Source organism: Lepidochelys kempii, chromosome 12 (genome assembly GCF_965140285.1).
Source record: "Lepidochelys kempii isolate rLepKem1 chromosome 12, rLepKem1.hap1, whole genome shotgun sequence".
Taxonomy (NCBI): Eukaryota; Metazoa; Chordata; order Testudines; family Cheloniidae; genus Lepidochelys; species Lepidochelys kempii.
Genome location: NC_136391.1, coordinates 5153256 through 5173518, shown reverse-complemented (window position 1 = coordinate 5173518; position 20263 = coordinate 5153256). Strand labels below are relative to the sequence as shown.

The 20263-nt window shown below is 46.6% G+C and overlaps 1 protein-coding gene across 3 annotated transcripts in view; it reads right to left on the bottom strand.

Moving 5' to 3' along the window:
* Window positions 1–20263, bottom strand: part of TSNAXIP1 (translin associated factor X interacting protein 1) — a 64969-nt gene that overhangs the window by 19204 nt on the left and 25502 nt on the right. For 2 of the 3 annotated variants that reach the window (XM_073307226.2, XM_073307228.1), the window contains exons 2-8: window positions 19739–19832; window positions 17298–17404; window positions 14582–14705; window positions 12454–12547; window positions 8350–8546; window positions 4189–4324; window positions 2376–2545 (exon numbers count right to left, since the gene is read on the bottom strand). In XM_073307226.2, the coding sequence (XP_073163327.1) occupies window positions 2376–2545; window positions 4189–4324; window positions 8350–8546; window positions 12454–12547; window positions 14582–14705; window positions 17298–17404; window positions 19739–19832 (922 nt within the window). The remainder of the gene's footprint in view (window positions 1–2375; window positions 2546–4188; window positions 4325–8349; window positions 8547–12453; window positions 12548–14581; window positions 14706–17297; window positions 17405–19738; window positions 19833–20263) is intronic. The other variant, XM_073307227.2, reaches the window with a different exon arrangement.

Genomic DNA, 20263 nt, shown 5'->3' with positions numbered 1-20263 from the left:
CTGCATTCATCTCACCTTATAAGAGCTGTATCCCATATGATAAGGTAATGGTTGAGTGTTTGCATTATAAGCCTATGTAAATCACCAGACGGAGAGACATTAACTAGTCTGAAATGCTGGCCTCCAATATAAGTTTTTATGTCCTGCCCAACAAGGAAGGCCCATCAACACCAGACAGACTAGAAAGGAACATTAAAGAAGGTATAAGACTTTGTTGTTTGCTCTCCTTCCACTGCATGAAGAGGAGTCTTGCAAGTGAATTCCTCCCATCAGTTGAGTTTGCATCTCAAAGCTGAAATGGTGAAGGGAATAAAAAGCCCTAAGAACAAGGAACTATATCTTTATGCTAGTTGGACTCCTCGGAACCACAATTACTAGGCATAAGCAAAAGTTCCCCAGCTGCTTAGCCTGGGTTAGCTCTAAAGGACATACAGAACTTGCTTATCACAGAAGCTTCTGTTACTTTGGAAACTTAAGATTGTAACTCATTTGTGTGCATCTATGTTTAGGTGCTATAACCATGTAAATAAAACTTATTTCCTTTTCCTGTTAATAAAACTGAATATAGTTTATTATAGAATAGGCTACCAGTCTTGTCTTTGGTGTGAGATCTAAGATGCAATTGACCTGGGGCAAGACAGATTGGAGCACCCCAGGGGGACTGTCTGTGACTCCATGGCCGGCTGTTATAATGCCTGAGGAGTTCACACTTCATAATTGGTTGGTGAAATCTAGGTGTAGAACTCGAAGCTACATTGGGGTTTGTGCCCTGGTTCGTAACACTCTGCCTTGAGGTTGCAACCCGCGCTCTTGAACCAATGCAGGACAGCTTGACATGCATCTGTTTGTTACTTGAGAAATATCTGGTCTGAAGTGACCTGTTTTTGCTATCAGTCCTCCTGAAGGGTGGAAGCACTAGCAAGATTATGACTGAAACCCAAACCTTGAGAGGGAGAGAAAGGGAGTTTTATTCACACCTTCATTGTTTATGACTCTGTTTATGATATCTATAACTCAAACTCCTGGGAGAAAAGTTCTCTTTGTGAAAGATCCAACACCTGCTTCCCTGTAACTGAAGGCTGAGAGCCTTTGCTCCAGCAAAAATAGATACATTAGAAATACTAAGCCTTATGTAATAACCAGGCAGAAAAGCTTCAGAAACCTGCCAGGCCTCAACCCCTCAGAGGGAAGCAAAACAGGTGCATGCACTATATATATTTTTTGCAGTTCACCTTTAATGCAAATTTGGGCACCCCCAAACTAGACCCCTTGCATAGATACATCAACTTTCTTCCAGTGCATCAGGCAGCTCTTTGCTCTTTCAGAGGAGAGGAGTTACTCTGAGCCAAGCCCCCTCCACACCCCCATTCTCTCCTTTGCACCCTGACCAATGGCAGGAATGATACTGAAACAACCAGGAGGCTTGCTACAGATTGACTGAGCGATTCCTTGCTCTAGGGTCTAGTCCAGCTGGGAGCTGGGTTGAATGGCCTCTTCTAGCCCATGACAGCTCAGGAACAGGGCTAAGCCTAGGACTTTGCTCGTTTTTGTTCATTATGTCCTTTGCTGCACTGTAGGAAAACAGGCGCTGCTCCTGTGTGTGCACTGCCAGCCGAGTGCTCACACTGTTTGCTCCGAAAAGGAGGCAAACAAACAAAGCGAGCCACCTACAACAGAAGCTATTTAAGCCCTCAGTCCAGCTTGGGGAAATGTCTTCAGTCCACTAGCAGCATGGTGACCCTGGAGTCACAGAAGACTAAGGAACCCATTTCATATCTGAGGGAAATGCAGCAGCACCACCAAGCAGACACAGAAAACTACCAGCTGAGTCCTTCTTTCAGTAAGCAGAACTATGGAGAGGGCTGTGGTGTAAGATATACCTACTTCATTAACTGATTTCACCACTGTTTTACAGCACTACACGCAGCTAAACTTGACTCTCTCTTATTAGCAGTAAGAGAGCCGGCAATGCAGTAGGATATTTATGCTAATCAACACGTATCCAACTCTGTCTATTACTGTTAATACACCATGGCAAAACCAACAGTGCTTCGAATCCAGAGGTTACAGCTGTTCAGAGATGGCTCTTTAATTGTTCTATGGGAAGCCCCAATCAAGGGGATGAGACATTTATTTGTGGGGAGGAATTAAACAATGTACTGAAATATTGCTAAGGCTGAGATCCAAACTGTCAACAAGCAGGCACTTCTGCGTTACCATTTCATCCCTACCTTATCTCCTTGTGCCAACAGACAAGAGCCAGCTGCAATGGGACAAGTTAGGGTTGGAGTGAGCACCTCCTGGCTTTACTTAGTCTAGCCTGCACCCCAATTTACAGGATGGCATTTGTGTGGTAGACACAGCCTTATGATCACCTTCTCAAACAGATCAGAATATTTTTTCTCCTGCGATTCGAAGTCTCTCCTGGGTACAACGTCTCCATAATCTGCTTTCATCGTGTTCAGCTCCACCTGGGCTTTCGTGAGGTCCTGCCGAGCTATCTTCAACGCCAGCGTTACCTTGACCAAGTCTTCACCCTTGACGTCTTTAAACAACAATCATCAATGCACAGTCAGATGGAGGGCCGTGACCGCAAGCCCAGCTCTCTGGAGGCACGTTCTCAAGTGAGCGTTATTAAAGCCCTCAGGGGTTCTGATGTGTTGTCCCTACTGATGCAATGCTGCAGTCCTGGTGCTCCCAGCTTTTGACAGTTCAAGAGTCACATGAGTCTGGCTGGGTCTGGAGCCCATCTGCTCATGGCATGAGAATCTCCAGTCCTCTTGTGAATGTCAGTCCTGCCTGGGGGGGGGGGGGAGGAACCCCCATCTGACTGGCTGCCTTCCCCACTGCCCCACCTCCTGGGGAAGAGCAGCCAATCAGGGCTTCTGCAGGGGGCAGGCAGAACTCTCTCCCCTTTCCCCAGAAGCTGACACTGCACTCACAGGATGAAGGTGGAGGGAAGAGAGAACTAAAGAGCACAGCAGCTTAGGGTGGCTCCATCCCTTCTTCCCCCCTCCCCTCCTGTGAGCAACAGGAGCAGGATGGTGCCTCTGCACCACCTGGAACACCCTGCCTCGGAGCAGGAAGGTGGGTTGAAGAACCCAGGAGCTATAGGAGGAGCAAATGTGGGACTGGGAGGGCAGATCTGATGTGGGGCTGAGGAGGTGCACAGTTAATTGCTGGGCTGAATGAGGAGCAGATGTGGAGCTGCTCTTCCAGAATGGAGGAGGAGGAGGAAGGGGACTGGAGAGTAGCTGGAAGCTTCGCACAGCACGGCCAGAATTTGGGAGACTCAGCAGTGCTGTAATGGCCATATACACAAGGGGTGGGGGTGGAACCCCTCTCAATCTGCCCTTCCTGCTTGACTTGTGAACCACTGATAAGTACTCTCTGGAAATGGTTTTCCAACCAGTTATGCACCCACTTTATAGTAGCTCCATCTAGGTTATATTTCCCTTGTTTGTTTATGAGAAGGTCATATGTATGTATTTATGCAAACACTTATTTGCATAGCCCTTCAATCCCCATTGGTGCCTCTGGCTGCTATTGTAATGCAAACATTCAATACTAAAATCAGGACTAATAAAGAACAAGAAGAAAGGCTACTTACCAGTAACTGTATTTCTTGGAGTAAATTATCTTTGCGGACCCACATTCCCTGCCCTCCTTACCCATATTCAAAGTCCCAGGCTGAATTTTGGGTTAGCGGGAAAGGACAGAGCAGAAGCAGGGATGTGCTGTCTTTGGGTCTGAACATTCAAATCCATATATGGGGCGCTCATGTGGACACCTAGCTATTGTTTTCCAGCAAGTTCCCAAACAGCAGCACTGGGGGTGACTCTGCAGGGGCCACCTACTCAATCACTATCACAGGTAAATAACCTGGCTGGCACAAACTCAGAGCAGTTTTGTAAACACAAATGCTCAAGATCCTTGACTTCCAGAAGGTTCGCTGGTTCGGAGGGATCGACCCTGCAGCCTGCCTGTCACAAGATCCTTGAGCACCAACAACTTCCACTGAAGTCAAATAGCACTAAGGGCTCTCAGCACCTTGCAGAATCTGGCCCTGCAATACCTGTTTCGTTAAGTAGCGGGTGAGTGCTGAGTCTTCCGTGCAATGTTGGTTATATGGCTCTGGATTTGGGGCTTGTTGCAGGATAAGCTCTTACAAAAATTTGCTTTCTCTACCTTGGACTTGGCGAAGCGACATTTCCAACTGCTGATTGCGCATTTCATTCAGGTCTGCTAGCAGCAGCTTGCGTGCGTCACACTCATTAATGTAGCGCATGTATTCCTTGGCCATATTCTTCCGCAGCATGTTCACCTGCAGGGGACAGGATACTGGGCTGACCACTGCACTCAAGCTCTCAGATACTGTAGAAATGAGCACCACTGAAAAGCCCATGAGAAAACTAATCGTTCTGTCTTCAGATCCGGGTTTGAATAGTGTGCAGTAAATAAGGCCTGGGGCCACACACAGAACAATGAGGAGAAAACTAAATATTGAATAGCTGCTCATTCTCTGAGCACTGTCCACCCTGTGCACTGAATGAGGCAGGCTCCTGCGGGAAAACAGCATGTGATCATGTACTTAAAGCCTGTATCATAATGCATATGCACCAGGGGGTCAAATTAAGGTTGCAAAGGCAGCATTAATTTTGGCATTTCCTTCCTTTTGAGTGATTGACTTTGCAACCTTAATAGCATTCTTTGACTTTTTTTGGTAGTAACATTGTACATATACAAAGATAGCTTAAACCACCTTTGTCCATCTCCCTCCCCGCCCCCACTCCCCCATCGTCTGAACCTCTGAGAGGCTTGGCACAGAATCTAGCCCCAGCTTCCATTCCCAGATCTGCCAGAAGTGACGTTGTGCAGCCTCTCGGTTACCCCAGCTGTACAATGCAGGGGCATGAGGCTCTGCTCATCAAGAAGGGCTGTGAAGTGCACAGCAGCATAAGCACCAGTCAGTGAGGAGCTGAGACTGGAACTCATGGTCTGCGCCTGCCTGGTGCCCAGAACTCCTTCCCCCAGTGGTTAAAATAGACTGAAATAGGAGCGAGTTTTCACTGCACAAGCCAAGGAGCAGTAAGTGGGGTGGCGAGTTGCACCTTCAAGCCAAGTAGAGGAGGGGGAGTTTGACCTTTTGCATTTAGAGAGTGCTGAGCTTCCCACACTTACCTTTACTTGCCTAACCCCTGCCTTTCCCTAGCCCAACGGGGTGACAACAGCTGCTGCTGCTGCACCATCCCCCCAGTCAGGAGTTCTAGCTCTGTGGCTGCAAGAAGCATGCTTAGTGTGGAGGGACAGCATGTTAGGAAGCACTGTGTGGCTGGAGCATGCTCAGTGAAGATGGACTGGTTGGAGATTTTAGCTAAAGTTCAACTAAGTATGTGCAAATGTGATGCTCTGTAGTCATAAGTCAGCTAAATCTGGGTGGATTTTCATGAGGCCAGCAAAAGGCACTTCCTCAACCCCTGCCCCATTTAAAGTTCCCGCTTCAAACCCTGGAGGTGCCAGAGCTCCTTAAAGAAACAACTGAATATATCTTTTGACAGTGTCAAAACTATACCCATTTTCTCCTAACTTCTCTTTTAGAAACAGCTGTCATGGAGTCACCGGCGTGCTGCTCTGGAACTACTTCATACGAAGCCAGTCAGGACTCTGGGGGAGCCGCCTCCTCTCTCTGAGCTTACTGTCACCTGGGCAAGAAGCTTACACAGCTTCGACCTTCCTGGGTCTGACCTCGGAGCATTCAGCATCCCCTTCCACATTGGGCGCTTCCCGCAGTGAGTCCTCCCAGGCGGGGCTCATGGGGAAGCCAGAGGGCCCTGCACCCCAACTCCGCAGTCAGACAGGACTCTCAGGCAGTCAGTAAAACAGAAGGTTTATTAGTCCATAAGAACACAGTGTAGGACAGAACTTGTTAGCATAGAAATCAGTGACTTTCAGTCAAGTCCATCTTGCGGGGACGGGAGCCCAGAGCCAGGGCTCTGCTCCTTCTCCTGTGTCATAAGCCAGTGGAGACTCATCCTGGGCCCTGCCCTGCCCTGCCCGTGGCTCCTCCTCTGGCCTTTGTCTCGCTTCCCAGGCCAAGAATCACCGCATCCCCCTCCTAGGTCTCAGGTTACTATAGCATTGTTACAGGCAGCGGGAGCAGCCTCCGCAAAAGTCACACTCCCTATTCCCACCACCTAGACATTGGTGCAATACACACGGAAAGTGAGGTACACAGAGCATTCATGCAAAACAGTAAGACTCACATAGGCTCATATACAACATAACAAGGGAAAATCCCCACTTCGTCACAATAGCTTAACTCAGTTCTTGCTGAAACTTAAAAAAAATCCACGAGGCAGTGTGATGGGATGTCCACCCCACACAAGGCTGAAGGAGTTAAGGTAGCTACATGGGCCAATTAACCTCCTTGGCTGCACCTGGAGGACGAGCCTGGGAGCAACTCAGACTAATTAGAGACAAGGCTCTGCTGGACAGGAACTGGAGGGGCCTGTATAAAATCCAGGAGCTGAGAGCAGCTGTGGGTGGCAGAGTGAAAAGCTACAGTCACTCCTGAGGTGAGAGAAGGCAAGGTAGGAAGTAGCTCCAGGATAGGACTGTACTGACCTTGACTGCTTGTTGTAAGGTCCCTGGGCTGGAATCCTGTGCAGAGGGCATGCCTGGATTCCCCTACCAGCCACTGGAGAAGTGGCACCATTAAGAGGGCAGTGAAAGAGAAGACTGCCTAAGACAGTGGGTCCTGAGAGATGTTGATACAGTGGAAGGGAAGGGGACAGTGAACAGAGGACCAAGCCACAAAGTGGGAGCAGATGAATCCTGAGGGTGTGAAAGTGCTGGAGTACAATGGCAGGAAGTGGTATTGACCTTGCAGAGCAAATCCCCAGATAGGGCCAGAAGGAGGTACTCTATCAGAGAGTAGAGCACCCTGGTGACAAACAGACACCTCATATTCTAGCCTGAGCAGTTTGTTTGACAAAGTTATAAGCAACTGAAAACTTATAAATGGAAAATGTAAGGCAGCCTTCACTGTAAGTGTCACTACCAGCATCACCTACAATAAAGTGAATGATAGATGCAATATGGACAGGTAGAGACAGGTACACCCACACCCATATAAATGGAAGTGGGAGTCATGTGACAAACTTTGGAGCCATGAGGTCAATTGCATTTCACAAGCACTTCTGACTGGCTCTCTGCCCACTAACTCACCTCCCCTGGAACTCATCTAGTATTCCACAGTTCTTAGCAAATTAAGCCATTTTAAATATTTCCTCCTTCTCCCCGAAATGGGGATTTCCCCACAGAAAATCAATCTGCCCAAAATCCAGGCCAGAAACATCCTTTCTAGATGTAAAAATGTCATGGCTTTTTTCTGATCTGATCTTCATCCCACTGGAAGAGGGAGAATTAGAGCAGGACCCAGTGGTCACTTCCAGCTCTGCAGGGCCATGAGACATTGGTGTTTATCATCAAGTCAGTTTTTAGAACTCTCTTAGATTACTACTAATAGGCTAATACTAATACTCTCTTTTAGATTACTCTAATAGGTTTTGTTATGGGGTTGATATAAACATTTTCTCAACACTCACGAGGGAGGATCTAAATAACTCATTTGTGGCTTTGTCACGTGTCAGTAATGTGCCTATCCCACGTATTGTGTACACAGACACAGTGAATAGTATTGACATGATGGCTGGGGAAGACACTGCAACAGGGCCACCCAGAGGATTCAGTGGGCCTGGGGTCTTTGGCAGCAGGGGTTCTTCTGCTCCAGGTCTTCGGGGCACTTCGACAAAGATATGGAGCAGAAGGATCCCCGCTGCCGAAGACCCAGAGTGGAAGAAGCAGCGGTGGGTCCTTCAGTCCGGGTGTGTTCGGCAGCACAGAAAGACCCCTGCCGCTGAATTGCCACCGAAAACTCTCGTGGGGGCCTGGGGCAAATTGCCCCACCCCTCTGGGTGGCCCTGCACTGCCATCTCTAGGGTTGGCAGTTCATAGCCCTGGCACCCCTGGGCTTGCTGCATCAGTTATGAAAGTGTAAAAATTGCTTGAGCCCTGACACTCTTTCATTACAAATTAAGCACCAGGGAAGACAGACCTACATCCACAACTCAGAAGAGTTTTGACAGCATAGCACAGTGGAACGTGCCATCTGCAGGGAACACTGTGATGGAGACCTCTGCATTAGCACTGAATCAGGCTGAGCACGCCAAATCATCAGCACCTTACGAGGCCTATGGCTGCTCCCATTGATTCAGTGGGAGCAGGATCGGGCTGTCTGGGACTAGATGCATAAGGCTGGGGTGGGAAACATCTGGTTGACCATTTTACCTGAGTCTGCAGGGAGCCCTTCTCCTCCTCCATTTTGTCGATAAGCTTTAACAAATACAGTTTCTCTTTCTTCAGCTTGGTTATTTCAGCTTTCTCCTCCTCCTGGAGTGCCACGATCTGCCGGGTGCACTCATCTGACACACACACCAGCATTGCCTTCAAGGGCTCCAGGGAGCGGATCTTCTCCCTCAGGTGAGCTAAAGGAGGAAAGGGTGGGCTCTCTAATTAAGGACTCAACAGGGCTATGGAATTAGGCAGAAGACTCAATCTAAGAACTACTGTTCAATACTGGAACCTGTGACAAAACCAGCAAGTTTTTCCTCCACCTGCTATGGTGAACAGCTGAGGGCTGGCTTTCTTTGGGATTCTAGCTTCTGGGACTATATTCTGCTGATCTCTCTTCCTACAGGTCTAAGCTCCATGTGGGCTGCTGATCTTAATACACTGCTATTTATATTAAAAAGAAAAGGAGTACTGGTGGCACCTTAGAGACAAACACATTTATTTGAGCATAAGCTTTCGTGAGCTACAGCTCACTTCATCGGATGCATAAAGTGGAAAGTACAGTGAGGAGATTTTATATACACACAGACCATGAAAAAAATGTACATTGTAAGGAGAGTGATCACTTAAGATGAGCTATTACCAGCAGGAGAGTGGGGTGGGGGGAGAGAGAACCTTTTGAAGTGATAATCAAGGTGGGCCATTTCCAGCACATTTCCAGGAGTTAACAAGAACATCTGAGGAACAGTGTTGGGGGGGGGGGGGAGGAATAAACAAGGGGAAATAGTTTCACTTAGTATAATGACTCAACCACTCCCAGTCTCTATTCAAGCCTAAGTTAATTTTATCCAATTTGCAAATTAATTCCAATTCAGCAGTCTCTCGTTGGAGTCTGTTTTTGAGGTTTTTTTGTTGAAGGATAGTCACTTTCAGGTCAAAAATCGAGTGACCAGAGAGATTGAAGTGTTCTCTGACTGGTTTATGAATGTTATAATTCTTGACATCTGATTTGTGTCCATTTATTCTTTTACATAGAGACTGTCCGGTTTGCCCAATGTACATGGCAGAGGGGCATTGCTGGCACTTGATGGCATATATCATGTTGGTGGATGTGCAGGTGAACGAGCCTCTGATAGTGTGGCTGATGTGATTAGGCCCTATGATGGTGTCCCCTGAATGGATATGTAGACACAGTTGGCAACGGGCTTTGTTGCAAGGATAGGTTCCTGGGTTAACCATGAATTTAAAACTCGATCTCAGACCTAAAGGTCGCATTATTAAAACAAAAAGACTTTGAAAACAGACTCCAACGAGAGACTGCTGAATTGGAATTAATTTGCAAATTGGATACAATTAACTTAGGCTTGAATAGAGATTGGGAGTGGTTGAGTCATTATTCCAAGGTTCCTGGGTTAGTAGTTCTGTTGTGTGGTTGCTGGTGAGCATTTGCTTCAGGTTGGGGGGCTCTCTGTAGGCAAGGACTGGCCTGTCTCCCTAGATTTGTGAGAGTGATGGGTCGTCCTTCAGGATAGGTTGTAGATCCTTGATGATGCGTTGGAGAGGTTTTAGTTGGGGGCTGAAGGTGATGGCTAGTGGCGTTCTGTTATTATCTTTGTTGGGCCTGTCCTGTAGTAGGTGACTTCTGGGAACTCTTCTGGCTCTGTCAATCTGTTTCTTCACTTCCTCAGCTGGGTATTGTAGTTGTAAGAATGCTTGATAGAGATCTTGTAGGTGTTTGTCTCTGTCTGAGGAGTTGGAGCGAATGCGGTTGTATCGTAGAGCTTGGCTGTAGACGATGGATCGTATGGTGTGGTCTGGGTGAAAGCTGGAGGCATGTAGGTAGGAATAGCGGTCAGTAGGTTTCCGGCATAGGGTGGTGTTTGTGACCATCACTTATTAGCACCATAGTGTCCAGGAAGTGGATCTCTTGTGTGGACTGGTCCAGGCTGAGGTTGATGTTGGGATGGAAATTGTTGCAATCATGGTGGAATTCCTCAAGGGCTTCTTTTCCATGGGTCCAGATGATGAAGATGTCATCAATGTAGCGCAAGTAGAGTAGGGGCATTAGGGGACGAGAGCTGAGGAAGCATTGTTCTAAGTCAGCCATAAAAATGTTGGCATACCCATTGCAGTGCCGCTGATCTGAAGGTATACATTGTCCCCAAATGTGAAATAGTTATGGGTGAGGACAAAGTCACAAAGTTCAGCCAGCAGGTTTGCCGTGACATTATCCGGGATACTGTTCCTGACAGCTTGTAGTCCATCTGTGTGTGGAATGTTGGTGTAGAGGGCTTCTACATCCATAGTGGCCAGGATGGTGTTTTCAGGAAGATCACCGATGGACTGTAGTTTCCTCAGGAAGTCAGTGGTGTCTCGAAGACAGTTGGGAGTGCTGGTAGCATAGGGCCTGAGGAGGGAGTCTACATAGCCAGACAATCCTGTTGTCAGGGTGCCAATGCCTGAGATGATGGGGCGCCCAGGATTTCCAGGTTTATGGATCTTGGGTAGCAGATAGAATGCCCCAGGTCGGAGTTCCAGGGTGTGTCTGTGCGGATTTGTTCTTGTGCTTTTTCAGGGAGTTTCTTGAGCAAATGCTGTAGTTTCTTTTGGTAACCCTCAGAAGGTAATGGATTGTAGAAAGTGGTGTGAGAGAGCTGCCTAGCAGCCTCTTGTTCATATTCCGACCTATTCATGACGACGACAGCACCTCCTTTGTCAGCCTTTTTGATTATGATGTCAGAGTTGTTTCTGAGGCTGTGGATGGCATTGTGTTCTGCACAGCCGAGGTTATGGGGTAAGTGATGCTGCTCTTCCACAATTTCAGCCTGTGCATGTTGGCGGAAGCACTCTATGTAGAAGTCCAGTCTGTTGTTTCGACCTTCAGGAGGAGTCCATCTAGAATCCTTCTTTTTGTAGTGTTGGTAGGAAGGTCTCTGTGGATTAGTATGTTGTTCAGAGGTGTTTTGGAAATATTCCTTGAGTCAGAGACGTTGAAAATAGGATTCTAGGTCACCACAGAACTGTATCATGTTCGTGGGAGGTGGACGGACAGAAGTAGAGGCGCTGAGATAGAACAGATTCTTCTGCTGGGATAAGAGTATAGTTGGATAGATTGACAATATTGCTGGGTGGGTTAAGGGAACCATTGCTGTGGCCTCTTGTGGCATGTAGTAGTTTAGATTGTTTCTCTACAAAAGAAAAAGGACACTAAACTAAGTGCGTGTTGTAATTGGCTTGTCTACTTTTTGTAAAGTATAGCCAGGAGGAAGTTTGTGTGGAAGGTTGGTTTTTTATGAGAGTATCCAGTTCTGAGAGCTCATTCTTAATCTTTCCCTGTTTGCTGTAGAGGAAGTTGATCAGGTGGTTCCACAGTTTCTTTGAGAGCGTGTGGCACAAGCTGTCAGCATAGTCTGTATGGTATGTAGATTGTAATGAATTCTCTCTGGTCACTCAATCTCACACCTAAAGGTCGCAATATTAAAACAAAGACTTCAAAACCAGACTCCAACGAGAGACTACTGAATTGGAATTAATTTGCAAACTGGATACAATTAACTTAGGCTTGAATAGAGACTGGGAATGGATGTGTCATTACACAAAGTAAAACTATTCTCCCTCCCCCCGCCCCCCAACTGCTCCTCCGACGTTCCTGTTAACTGCTGGAAATGGCCCACCTTGATTATCACTACAAAAGGTCCCTCTCCCCGCTCTCCTGCTGGTAATAGCTCATCTTAAGTGATCACTCTCCTTACAGTGTGTATGATAACACCCATTTTTTCATGTTGTGTGTGTTTATAAATCTCCTCACTGTATTTTCCACTGAATGTATCCGATGAAGTGAGCTGTAGCTCACAAAAGCTTATGGTCAAATAAATTGGTTAGTCTCTAAGGTGCCACCAGTATTCCTTTTCTCATTACACAGACTCTCCAGTTCACAATAAGTACAAGAGGTAGTTAACAAGAGCCCATTTATTATTACTTTGGCATTGAAGCCTGTCCCTACTGCTCATCCTGTAGCTACCTGATACAGCTAATTTACTGTGTAAAGCCACCTGTCTAGAATGACTGTTACTCCCAGCAGAACAGAATCCAAGATCTTACCCAATGTAACTTCATACTCATTCTTTATGGCAGACAGCAGGGGCTTGTAGGTTTTGAAGTCCTCTATGAAGAACTCAAAGATCTCTCTATAAGGCTAACAGAAGACAGAGAGAGAGGGAACACTATCAAGGACTCTGTTCATTTTCCTTATCTAGAACGTTGGGCTAGCTGTTGAGGCAATCACTGTTGCTGTCTTAATTACTGCACAGATTATGATGATGTCAACATCCTTTTAAAAATACTGTTAAGTCTTAAAATAAACACTGTTACAATTCTCAATATGCAGCTAATGTATCCCAAAGTAAGTCACAAAAAATATACTTCTAGCTTTGCCATTGAAATGCAACAACCTCTGGGGTGGAGGATGACAGACAGTGGGGCAATGGGAAATTCTGGCCAAATCCCCAATCATATGAAAAATGCCATGGGATCTTTAGTGTCTGAGCAGAGCTGACAGGACCTCGGGTTTTGGGGTGAGCAAGTTTTGTTCTGGGTGGAAGCTAAGTTATTTTCAGAATATGAGCCAGTTGTGACTGATCAGGGTTTGCCCTTAGATTTCAAAATAATTATAACATGATGTTTATTACCAATATCTCCAAAATACCTTACATTTGGTGCCAGTGCTTGGTATTCATGGAAAGCCTGGAACAGGAGCTATCTAGTGACACCAAATTCCATCTAAAATTCCAAGCCACTAAAGAGCTAGACCTGGACATGAAACGAAGTAATCTGGCCTTTTCTATAACTCTTCCCTTGTTTAATACAGACATTTACTGCCAAGCAGAACAGCTTACAGCAGTAACAGGTAGCTGTAAAGGGACTATATTCCCATACACACATCTGTAATGAACCACTTCTATTTTCTTCTATTCATTTCATTTGAACTAAGAAAGGCATTCCTGGCAGTGATTCCGAGTTCCTCACATCCCCACTGCATGCTGAACTCTCTAATCACTATGGGGTGTTCCTCCGTACTAAAGATAAGCGAAAAGAGACATTGCTTTGGCCCTTAGTCAGTTTAGATACTAAGGGCTGCCAGGCAGGAATTCTCTCTCCCTACCTGTATGGTCAGTGCTCAGCACAAGAGGGTCAAACTTGTTTGGGAGGGAGTGGAAATTAGTACCTTTCAGGTTTCAGAGTAGTAATTAGTACCTTTCAGTCAGTGTCCATGGGCTGGAGTACCATGCACCAGGAAGAGCTTCCCAGTCTTACTGACTGCAGAGTGGACCCCTTTACTGAGGCACTTACAGGGTTTCACTTAAAGAAATTTCTCATTTATGAAACCTTTTTCCCTCTGTCCAGTTATCTCTCTTTATTCCCCTCCACCCAACCCTTTCCCCTCACCCCCACTGGGGTTCTTTCCCCTCTCTTGTGGCCCCTTTGGGGATTTGTCTCTGTCTCCACACCCCCAAAGTGTGTGAGTGGGAAGAGCAAGAGCCACTTCCCTGAACCTGGGGTGATCTGATCTGCAGAGGGGGAGGCAGGGAGAAGCAGCCACTCCTCTGAGGCCAGGGCTCAGCAGGAGCAGGGAAGAGAGAAGGAAGAAGCCTCTCCACTAAACCTCTACTCTGCGCATTGGTCAGCAAGGCTATTCAAAGGGGCTCAGCAGGCGGAGGGGGAGTGAGTGACCCATGCCCAATCTAGCATGAGGCTGAAGAAATAGGTCTTAGGGTCAGATCTGGCCCATGAGCTGTATGCTTGGAACCCTGGCCTAGGAGAATGGGGTCCTGGTCAAGCGTGGGACCTGTTTTTTGTATTACAATAGTGCAAGGCAATGCATGACGGCCATAGCGTGGAATTTCAGCAACTGCATTTGGCCCACAAGTTGCATTCTGGGGCCCATTCACATTTCCAAAAAACAATGGAGAAACTAGGTAGTGGCTGGGCAAGAAAATGTGAAGTGTTCTAGGAGGTGCTAAGTGTTATCATCCTAGCACAGTTACACTGCTTTGTGCACATGGCTTCAAAGTGCCAAGCAAAGCCAGTTCTCATTCAGCACTGCCAAAGGGTCTTCTCTGTCCATCTGCTTTTCTTTTAAGGAACCTATGAATGGCCAGTTTAAAAAAAAAAAAATCCATCCCACTTTGCACTGATGTTTGAATTCACCAGTGTCCCCCTTCCATCAGACCTGGAGCTTAAGTTCCTGAGCGTTCTCTTTAGTCAGGTCCAGAGACTGCAGCTCTTTCCTTAGGTAGGATTCCAGCTCTTCCAGGTACCGTGGTTTTGCAATGGTAAGAGAAGCCAGTTTCTTGCTGCAGACAGACAGAAAATGACAGGCAAAATTCTACCACATCTATGGTTTACAATCCGTGAGCTCTAGGGTTCTCTCCCCCCATCCGCCATAGCTTTAGAGTGGATCACTTTACTGTGGCGGTACATCCTTCCAGTATATGAGACTCAGTGTCCTGAGCGGCTCACAGGAACAGAGGCAGATTCGATTGCCACCCAGCCAGACTTTACCTCATTACTCAGGTTCAATAGGGCTGTGCCTCATATATAGGTTGCACTACAAAGAGACTCACATTTTTCCCTGCTCAATATCTGTGAAAAGAAGTATTGGGGTCCATCTGTATTTGTGTCAGACTGGAGAATAGTGTGTATTTGAGGCAGAGAGTAGGTCTTCCCCCCATTACATTTTCTGTCTTTCCATCTAGGCCCAAAACTCTGGCACTGGAGTTCTCATCAAGGTGTGTGCGTGTGAGAGAGAGAGAGTGCACAGGTGAGACAGTTTGTCTGTCCGCTCCTCCATGTGTATGTGGAGCCTCGCCTTGCACCAACCCACTTCCCATTACTAACCTCGCAACCAGGGCTAGCCTTCGTTGTCCTGGCTGACTGGCCAAGCTGCTGGCCTGCAGGGAGGTGACAACTCCCAGCGCCATCAATACAGGGTTCAGCTGCAGCCAAATTTACTAGAACACTTATTTACATCAATCAGATTTGTTCTAGTTGGAGCCTGCCCTGTTGGCTGACAGGAGTTGTAGTCAACTCTGTCCTGGAAAGCACCTGACTGCCTAGGCAGGATACCCAGGGAAAGGCCTGAGAGGTCTTCATATCAACTGTTGGGAATGGGCCACATCCACCATGATTGAATTGGCCTCGTCAGCACTGACCCCCCACTTGGTAAGGCAACTCCCATCTTTTCATGTGCTGTGATATATATACTGCTTACTGTATTTTACACTCATAGAATCATAGAATATCAGGGTTGGAAGGGACCTCAGGAGGTCATCTAGTCCAACCCCCTGCTCAAAGCAGGACCAATCCCCAATTAAATCATCCCAGCCAGGGCTTTGTCAAGCCTGACCTTAAAAACTTCTAAGGAAGGAGATTCTACCACCTCCCTAGGTAACGCATTCCAGTGTTTCACCACCCTCCTAGTGAAAAAGTTTTCCCTAATATCCAACCTAAACCTCCCCCACTGCAACTTGAGACCATTACTCCTTGTCCTGTCCTCTTCTACCACTGAGAATAGTCTAGAACCATCCTCTCTGGAACCACCTCTCAGGTAGTTGAAAGCAGCTATCAAATCCCCCCTCATTCTTCTCTTCTGCAGACTAAACAATCCCAGTTCCCTCAGCCTCTCCTCATAAGTCATGTGTTCCAGACCCCTAATCATTTTTGTTGCCCTTCGCTGGACTCTCTCCAATTTTTCCACATCCTTCTTGTAGTGTGGGGCCCAAAACTGGACACAGTACTCCAGATGAGGCCTCACCAATGTCGAATAGAGGGGGACGATCACGTCCCTCGATCTGCTGGCTATGCCCCTACTTATACATCCCAAAATGCCATTGGCCTTCTTGGCAACAAGGGCACACTGCTGACTCATATCCAGCTTCTTGTCCACTATCACCCCTAGGTCCTTTTCCACAGAACTGCTGCCTAGCCATTCGGTCCCTAGTCTGTAGCTGTGCATTGGGTTCTTCCATCCTAAGTGCAGGACCCTGCACTTATCCTTATTGAACCTCATCAGATTTCTTTTGGCCCAATCCTCCAATTTGTCTAGGTCCCTCTGTATCCTATCCCTGCCCTCCAGCATATCTACCACTCCTCCCAGTTTAGTATCATCCGCAAATTTGCTGAGAGTGCAATCCACACCATCCTCCAGATCATTTATGAAGATATTGAACAAAACCGGCCCCAGGACCGACCCCTGGGGCACTCCACTTGACACCGGCTGCCAACTAGACATGGAGCCATTGATCACTACCCGTTGAGCCCGACAATCTAGCCAACCTTCTACCCACCTTATAGTGCATTCATTCAGCCCATACTTCTTTAACTTGCTGACAAGAATACTGTGGGAGACCGTGTCATCAGACTCCATGCATCTGATGAAGTGTGTTATAGCCCACGAAAGCTTATGCCCAAATAAATTTATTAGTCTCTAAGGTGCCACAAGGACTCCTTGTTGCTTTTGCTGACATAGACTAACATGGGTACCCCTCTGAAACCTGTCTTAATGTCTGGTAGACCCAATGTAATGCGAAGCAGTGCATCGAGACCGAAGGACATTTTCAGCTTAAGAACCAGTTTTGGTTTTTGATTAAGCACTGACCACAAATCACTATTAAACAAACCCTTGGTGTTTCCCACACAGCTGCTGCTCAGAACTGGCCCTGCTTTGTCTGATACCAGAAGTCCTTAGGGATGCTGCCAGCACCCCACACTAGAGTTCCAACTGATGCAGCTGAGTAGCAACGGTGGTGATTTTGTTCTATAATTCCTGGGTATAGACAAGCCCATTTTCTGCTACCCTGCTGGAACATCTTGGGCCTATTTCCGAGATCCCATGCTGTACGCTGCAGTTTTTCCTAGCACTTTTAATAATAAAGTGCTAGTCTTACCTTCTCCCCTCTGGACTACAACAGGGTTTCTGATTCTGTAAGATAGCCTGCCCAGATGCATATGCAGGCCATGTAGACAAACGACCTCCAACAGAAAACCGGTAGGCCTGAAAGAAAAGCAGAAATCACACCTGTGAATCCCTCTGTGCCCAGTGTTTCTAATTGGGGTTAGAATAATCAGGTGCCTTTCTAGAACCAGCACAGATGGCCCAGGGACAGTTAAACTCAGGAAAGAGAAGGTGCCAGAAAACCCCTTTCTCTCAGCTAGGGGAGGAATAGCTCAGTGGTTTGAGCATTGGCCTGCTTAAACCCAGGGGTGTGAGTTCAATCCTTGAGGGGGGCCATTTTGGGATCTGGGGCAACAATAAGGGATGGTATTTGGTCCTGCTGTGAAGGCAGGAGACTGGACTCAATGACCTTTCAAGGTCCCTTCCAGCTCTATGAGATAGGTATATCTCCATAAGCCATGGTAGCATGTCTGCTGCTCCTTAATGTAACCAAGAATAATCATTTATGGGGGGAGGGATAGCTTGGTGGTTTGAGCATGAGCCTGCTAAACCCAGGGTTGTGAGCTCAATCCTTGAGGGGGCCATTTAGGGATCTGGGGCAAAAAAAATTGGGGATTGGCCCTGTTTTGAACAGGGTGTTGGAGAAGATGACCTCCTGAGGTCCCTTCCAACCCTGATATTCTGTGACATCCAAAGACTAATTGAACTATTGTCTGTCTCGCTCTCTTTTTTGTTTTTTAAGGAAAATTACCTGCACTGAGTGGTTTAGTTAATTAAAATAGTGCAAGTCAGTGTGTAAAAAAGCCCATGGTGGCTGTGGGACATGCTTCTTAGACTGCATGTTCCTCGGGGCAGGGGCATGTCTTTCCACAGATGTCTGGAGCTCTAGCACAGACTAACACAATGGTCCCCCGATCCTGACTGAGGACTTTGTGTGCTATTGCAAAATAAATATCATGTCAACAAAGCAGCATTCTGGTCTAACTTCCAAATCTGTATGAAAACCAGAATTTGATGCTTCACTTGGGCCTTGTCTCCATTAGGAATTTATGCACTGTGGGAGCTGTCCCATGCAACCCCTCAGTGGAGCTGTATTGTGCTGATGGAAAGCCAAGCACATATTGGGGTTGTTTACCCATTTGGAACCAGAGCATGTCATATCCATGTAAGCCCCACTTTACATTATGCAGCACATCATCACTGGGGGTTTGCGGGGATGTAGCACCATGCATGCAAATCTTGCTAATGGAGGCAAGCCCTAAAGAAAAGAATCAATTGCCAATAAAATTGAATTTCCTTTCAAAACACTGAATTGCCTCTGAAAAAAGAAGCAGACCCCTGTGGTGAATTCTGAAAGCCTACCAGCCATTTCAGAACTTTCCCACCACTGCATCTTGCAGCGTTTCTCAGTGACACACTGACTTCCATAAGTCATTATTTCCTTGGAGAAAAGTGTCGGAGGTGACTTGCCACTCTTTATGTTCACTATTATCACGGGATAGTTGGAGTTCTGATTGTCTAAGACAAATTCCTTATGTCTGGAAACTTTATAAAGAGTTATCCATGGGAGAAGTTTTAATCTCAGGATGCCAAAGATGATCCTGTGATAGTTTAAATATCCCTCTGACCTCAGTAAGAAGTGGAGAAATTGTACTGGTGGAGCATTGTGACTCCAATTTACTGAGACTTAAAGATATTGTGTTGTGAGAAAAGTTCTAAAATGACTTCCCAACTGTAGGAACAAAGCAGTACAGTTTGCAAGGAGAGTTACTGTATGAGTAGGCTATACAGCTCACTCCAGGAGCTGACACATTCCCAGAGTGCCACTAAACTCTCACAATGGTGTTGTTTTTTTAAGAAACAATGTGTGACGTATCCAACTCCTTCTGCCCTCCCAAGTTATCTACAATAATATGGTGTTTCTGGAGTTTGCTCTCTGTTAGTGGGACACTCTTATACAAGCAGGTTAAGGTTTTATTTTACTCAGTATGACTGCCACTTTTGAAGGAACTGATGTTCTTTTAAGTAGCTTTTAGCTCATGATTACATAGCATGTGATGTCAGGTCTAATTCTGTTTACTGCATTGGCCAAACTCTGGCTTTGGTCGTCTGCCATATTGTGGTTATATTAAAAAAAACTGCAGCCAAGAAGAGAATTGAAGCACAACTGTTATTTCTCTCCCCCCCTCCCCCACATCTGCCACTGATTATTCAAAGACTCCAGCCTGCAGTACCGTTTCTTGATCTGAAAAGCCAGGGATTGCAGCACTGCATGCCGAGACCTGTAGCCTCTGTGGACTGCACAGAGATGAAAACCGCTGAAATTTGCTTTATTTTATAAGTGTCTGGCATAGCCCTTGGGCTTCTGGCAAGTTGCCAAAGCATCCCCAGGTGGACCAAGATTAGGTGCTCCGTGGTTATATTTCCACTCACCAGAGTCTTTCGTTTCTTCAGAAGGGTGTGTTTCAGACTACCAGTCTGTATTTGGTAACTTGAACTCTCCGGGGAATGTAGACTAGGTGCCCATCTGTAATGACAGAAAAGAAACCTACATTTCAAAAAATGTGCAACAACATCCAAAATACTATTCTGAATGCCACTGGGCAACAAAAGGTATGTAATCCCATCACCATCAGCTGGAACCCAATACGCTGCAGAAACCAGTGGTTTAGTGGGCTCTCCTAATAGGATGGGGGTGATAGCAATGGAAGAGGGAAGAATCCAGGGGCAAGGTTACTTACTCATTATGCCTGTGAAAGTCTGCATCTTTTTCACATCACTTTTCCCCATTTGTTGCTACCAATGATGCTCAGCACTTATAATTTCAGAGCTCCATGTGGTTGGAGTAGATTAGTATTATTGTCCCCACCTTCTAGATACAGTAAATTAGAAATACAATCCTGTTGACCATCTCTGCTTCACTTGTCAGAGAAGATTCAATGAATTCAAGCCCACTGC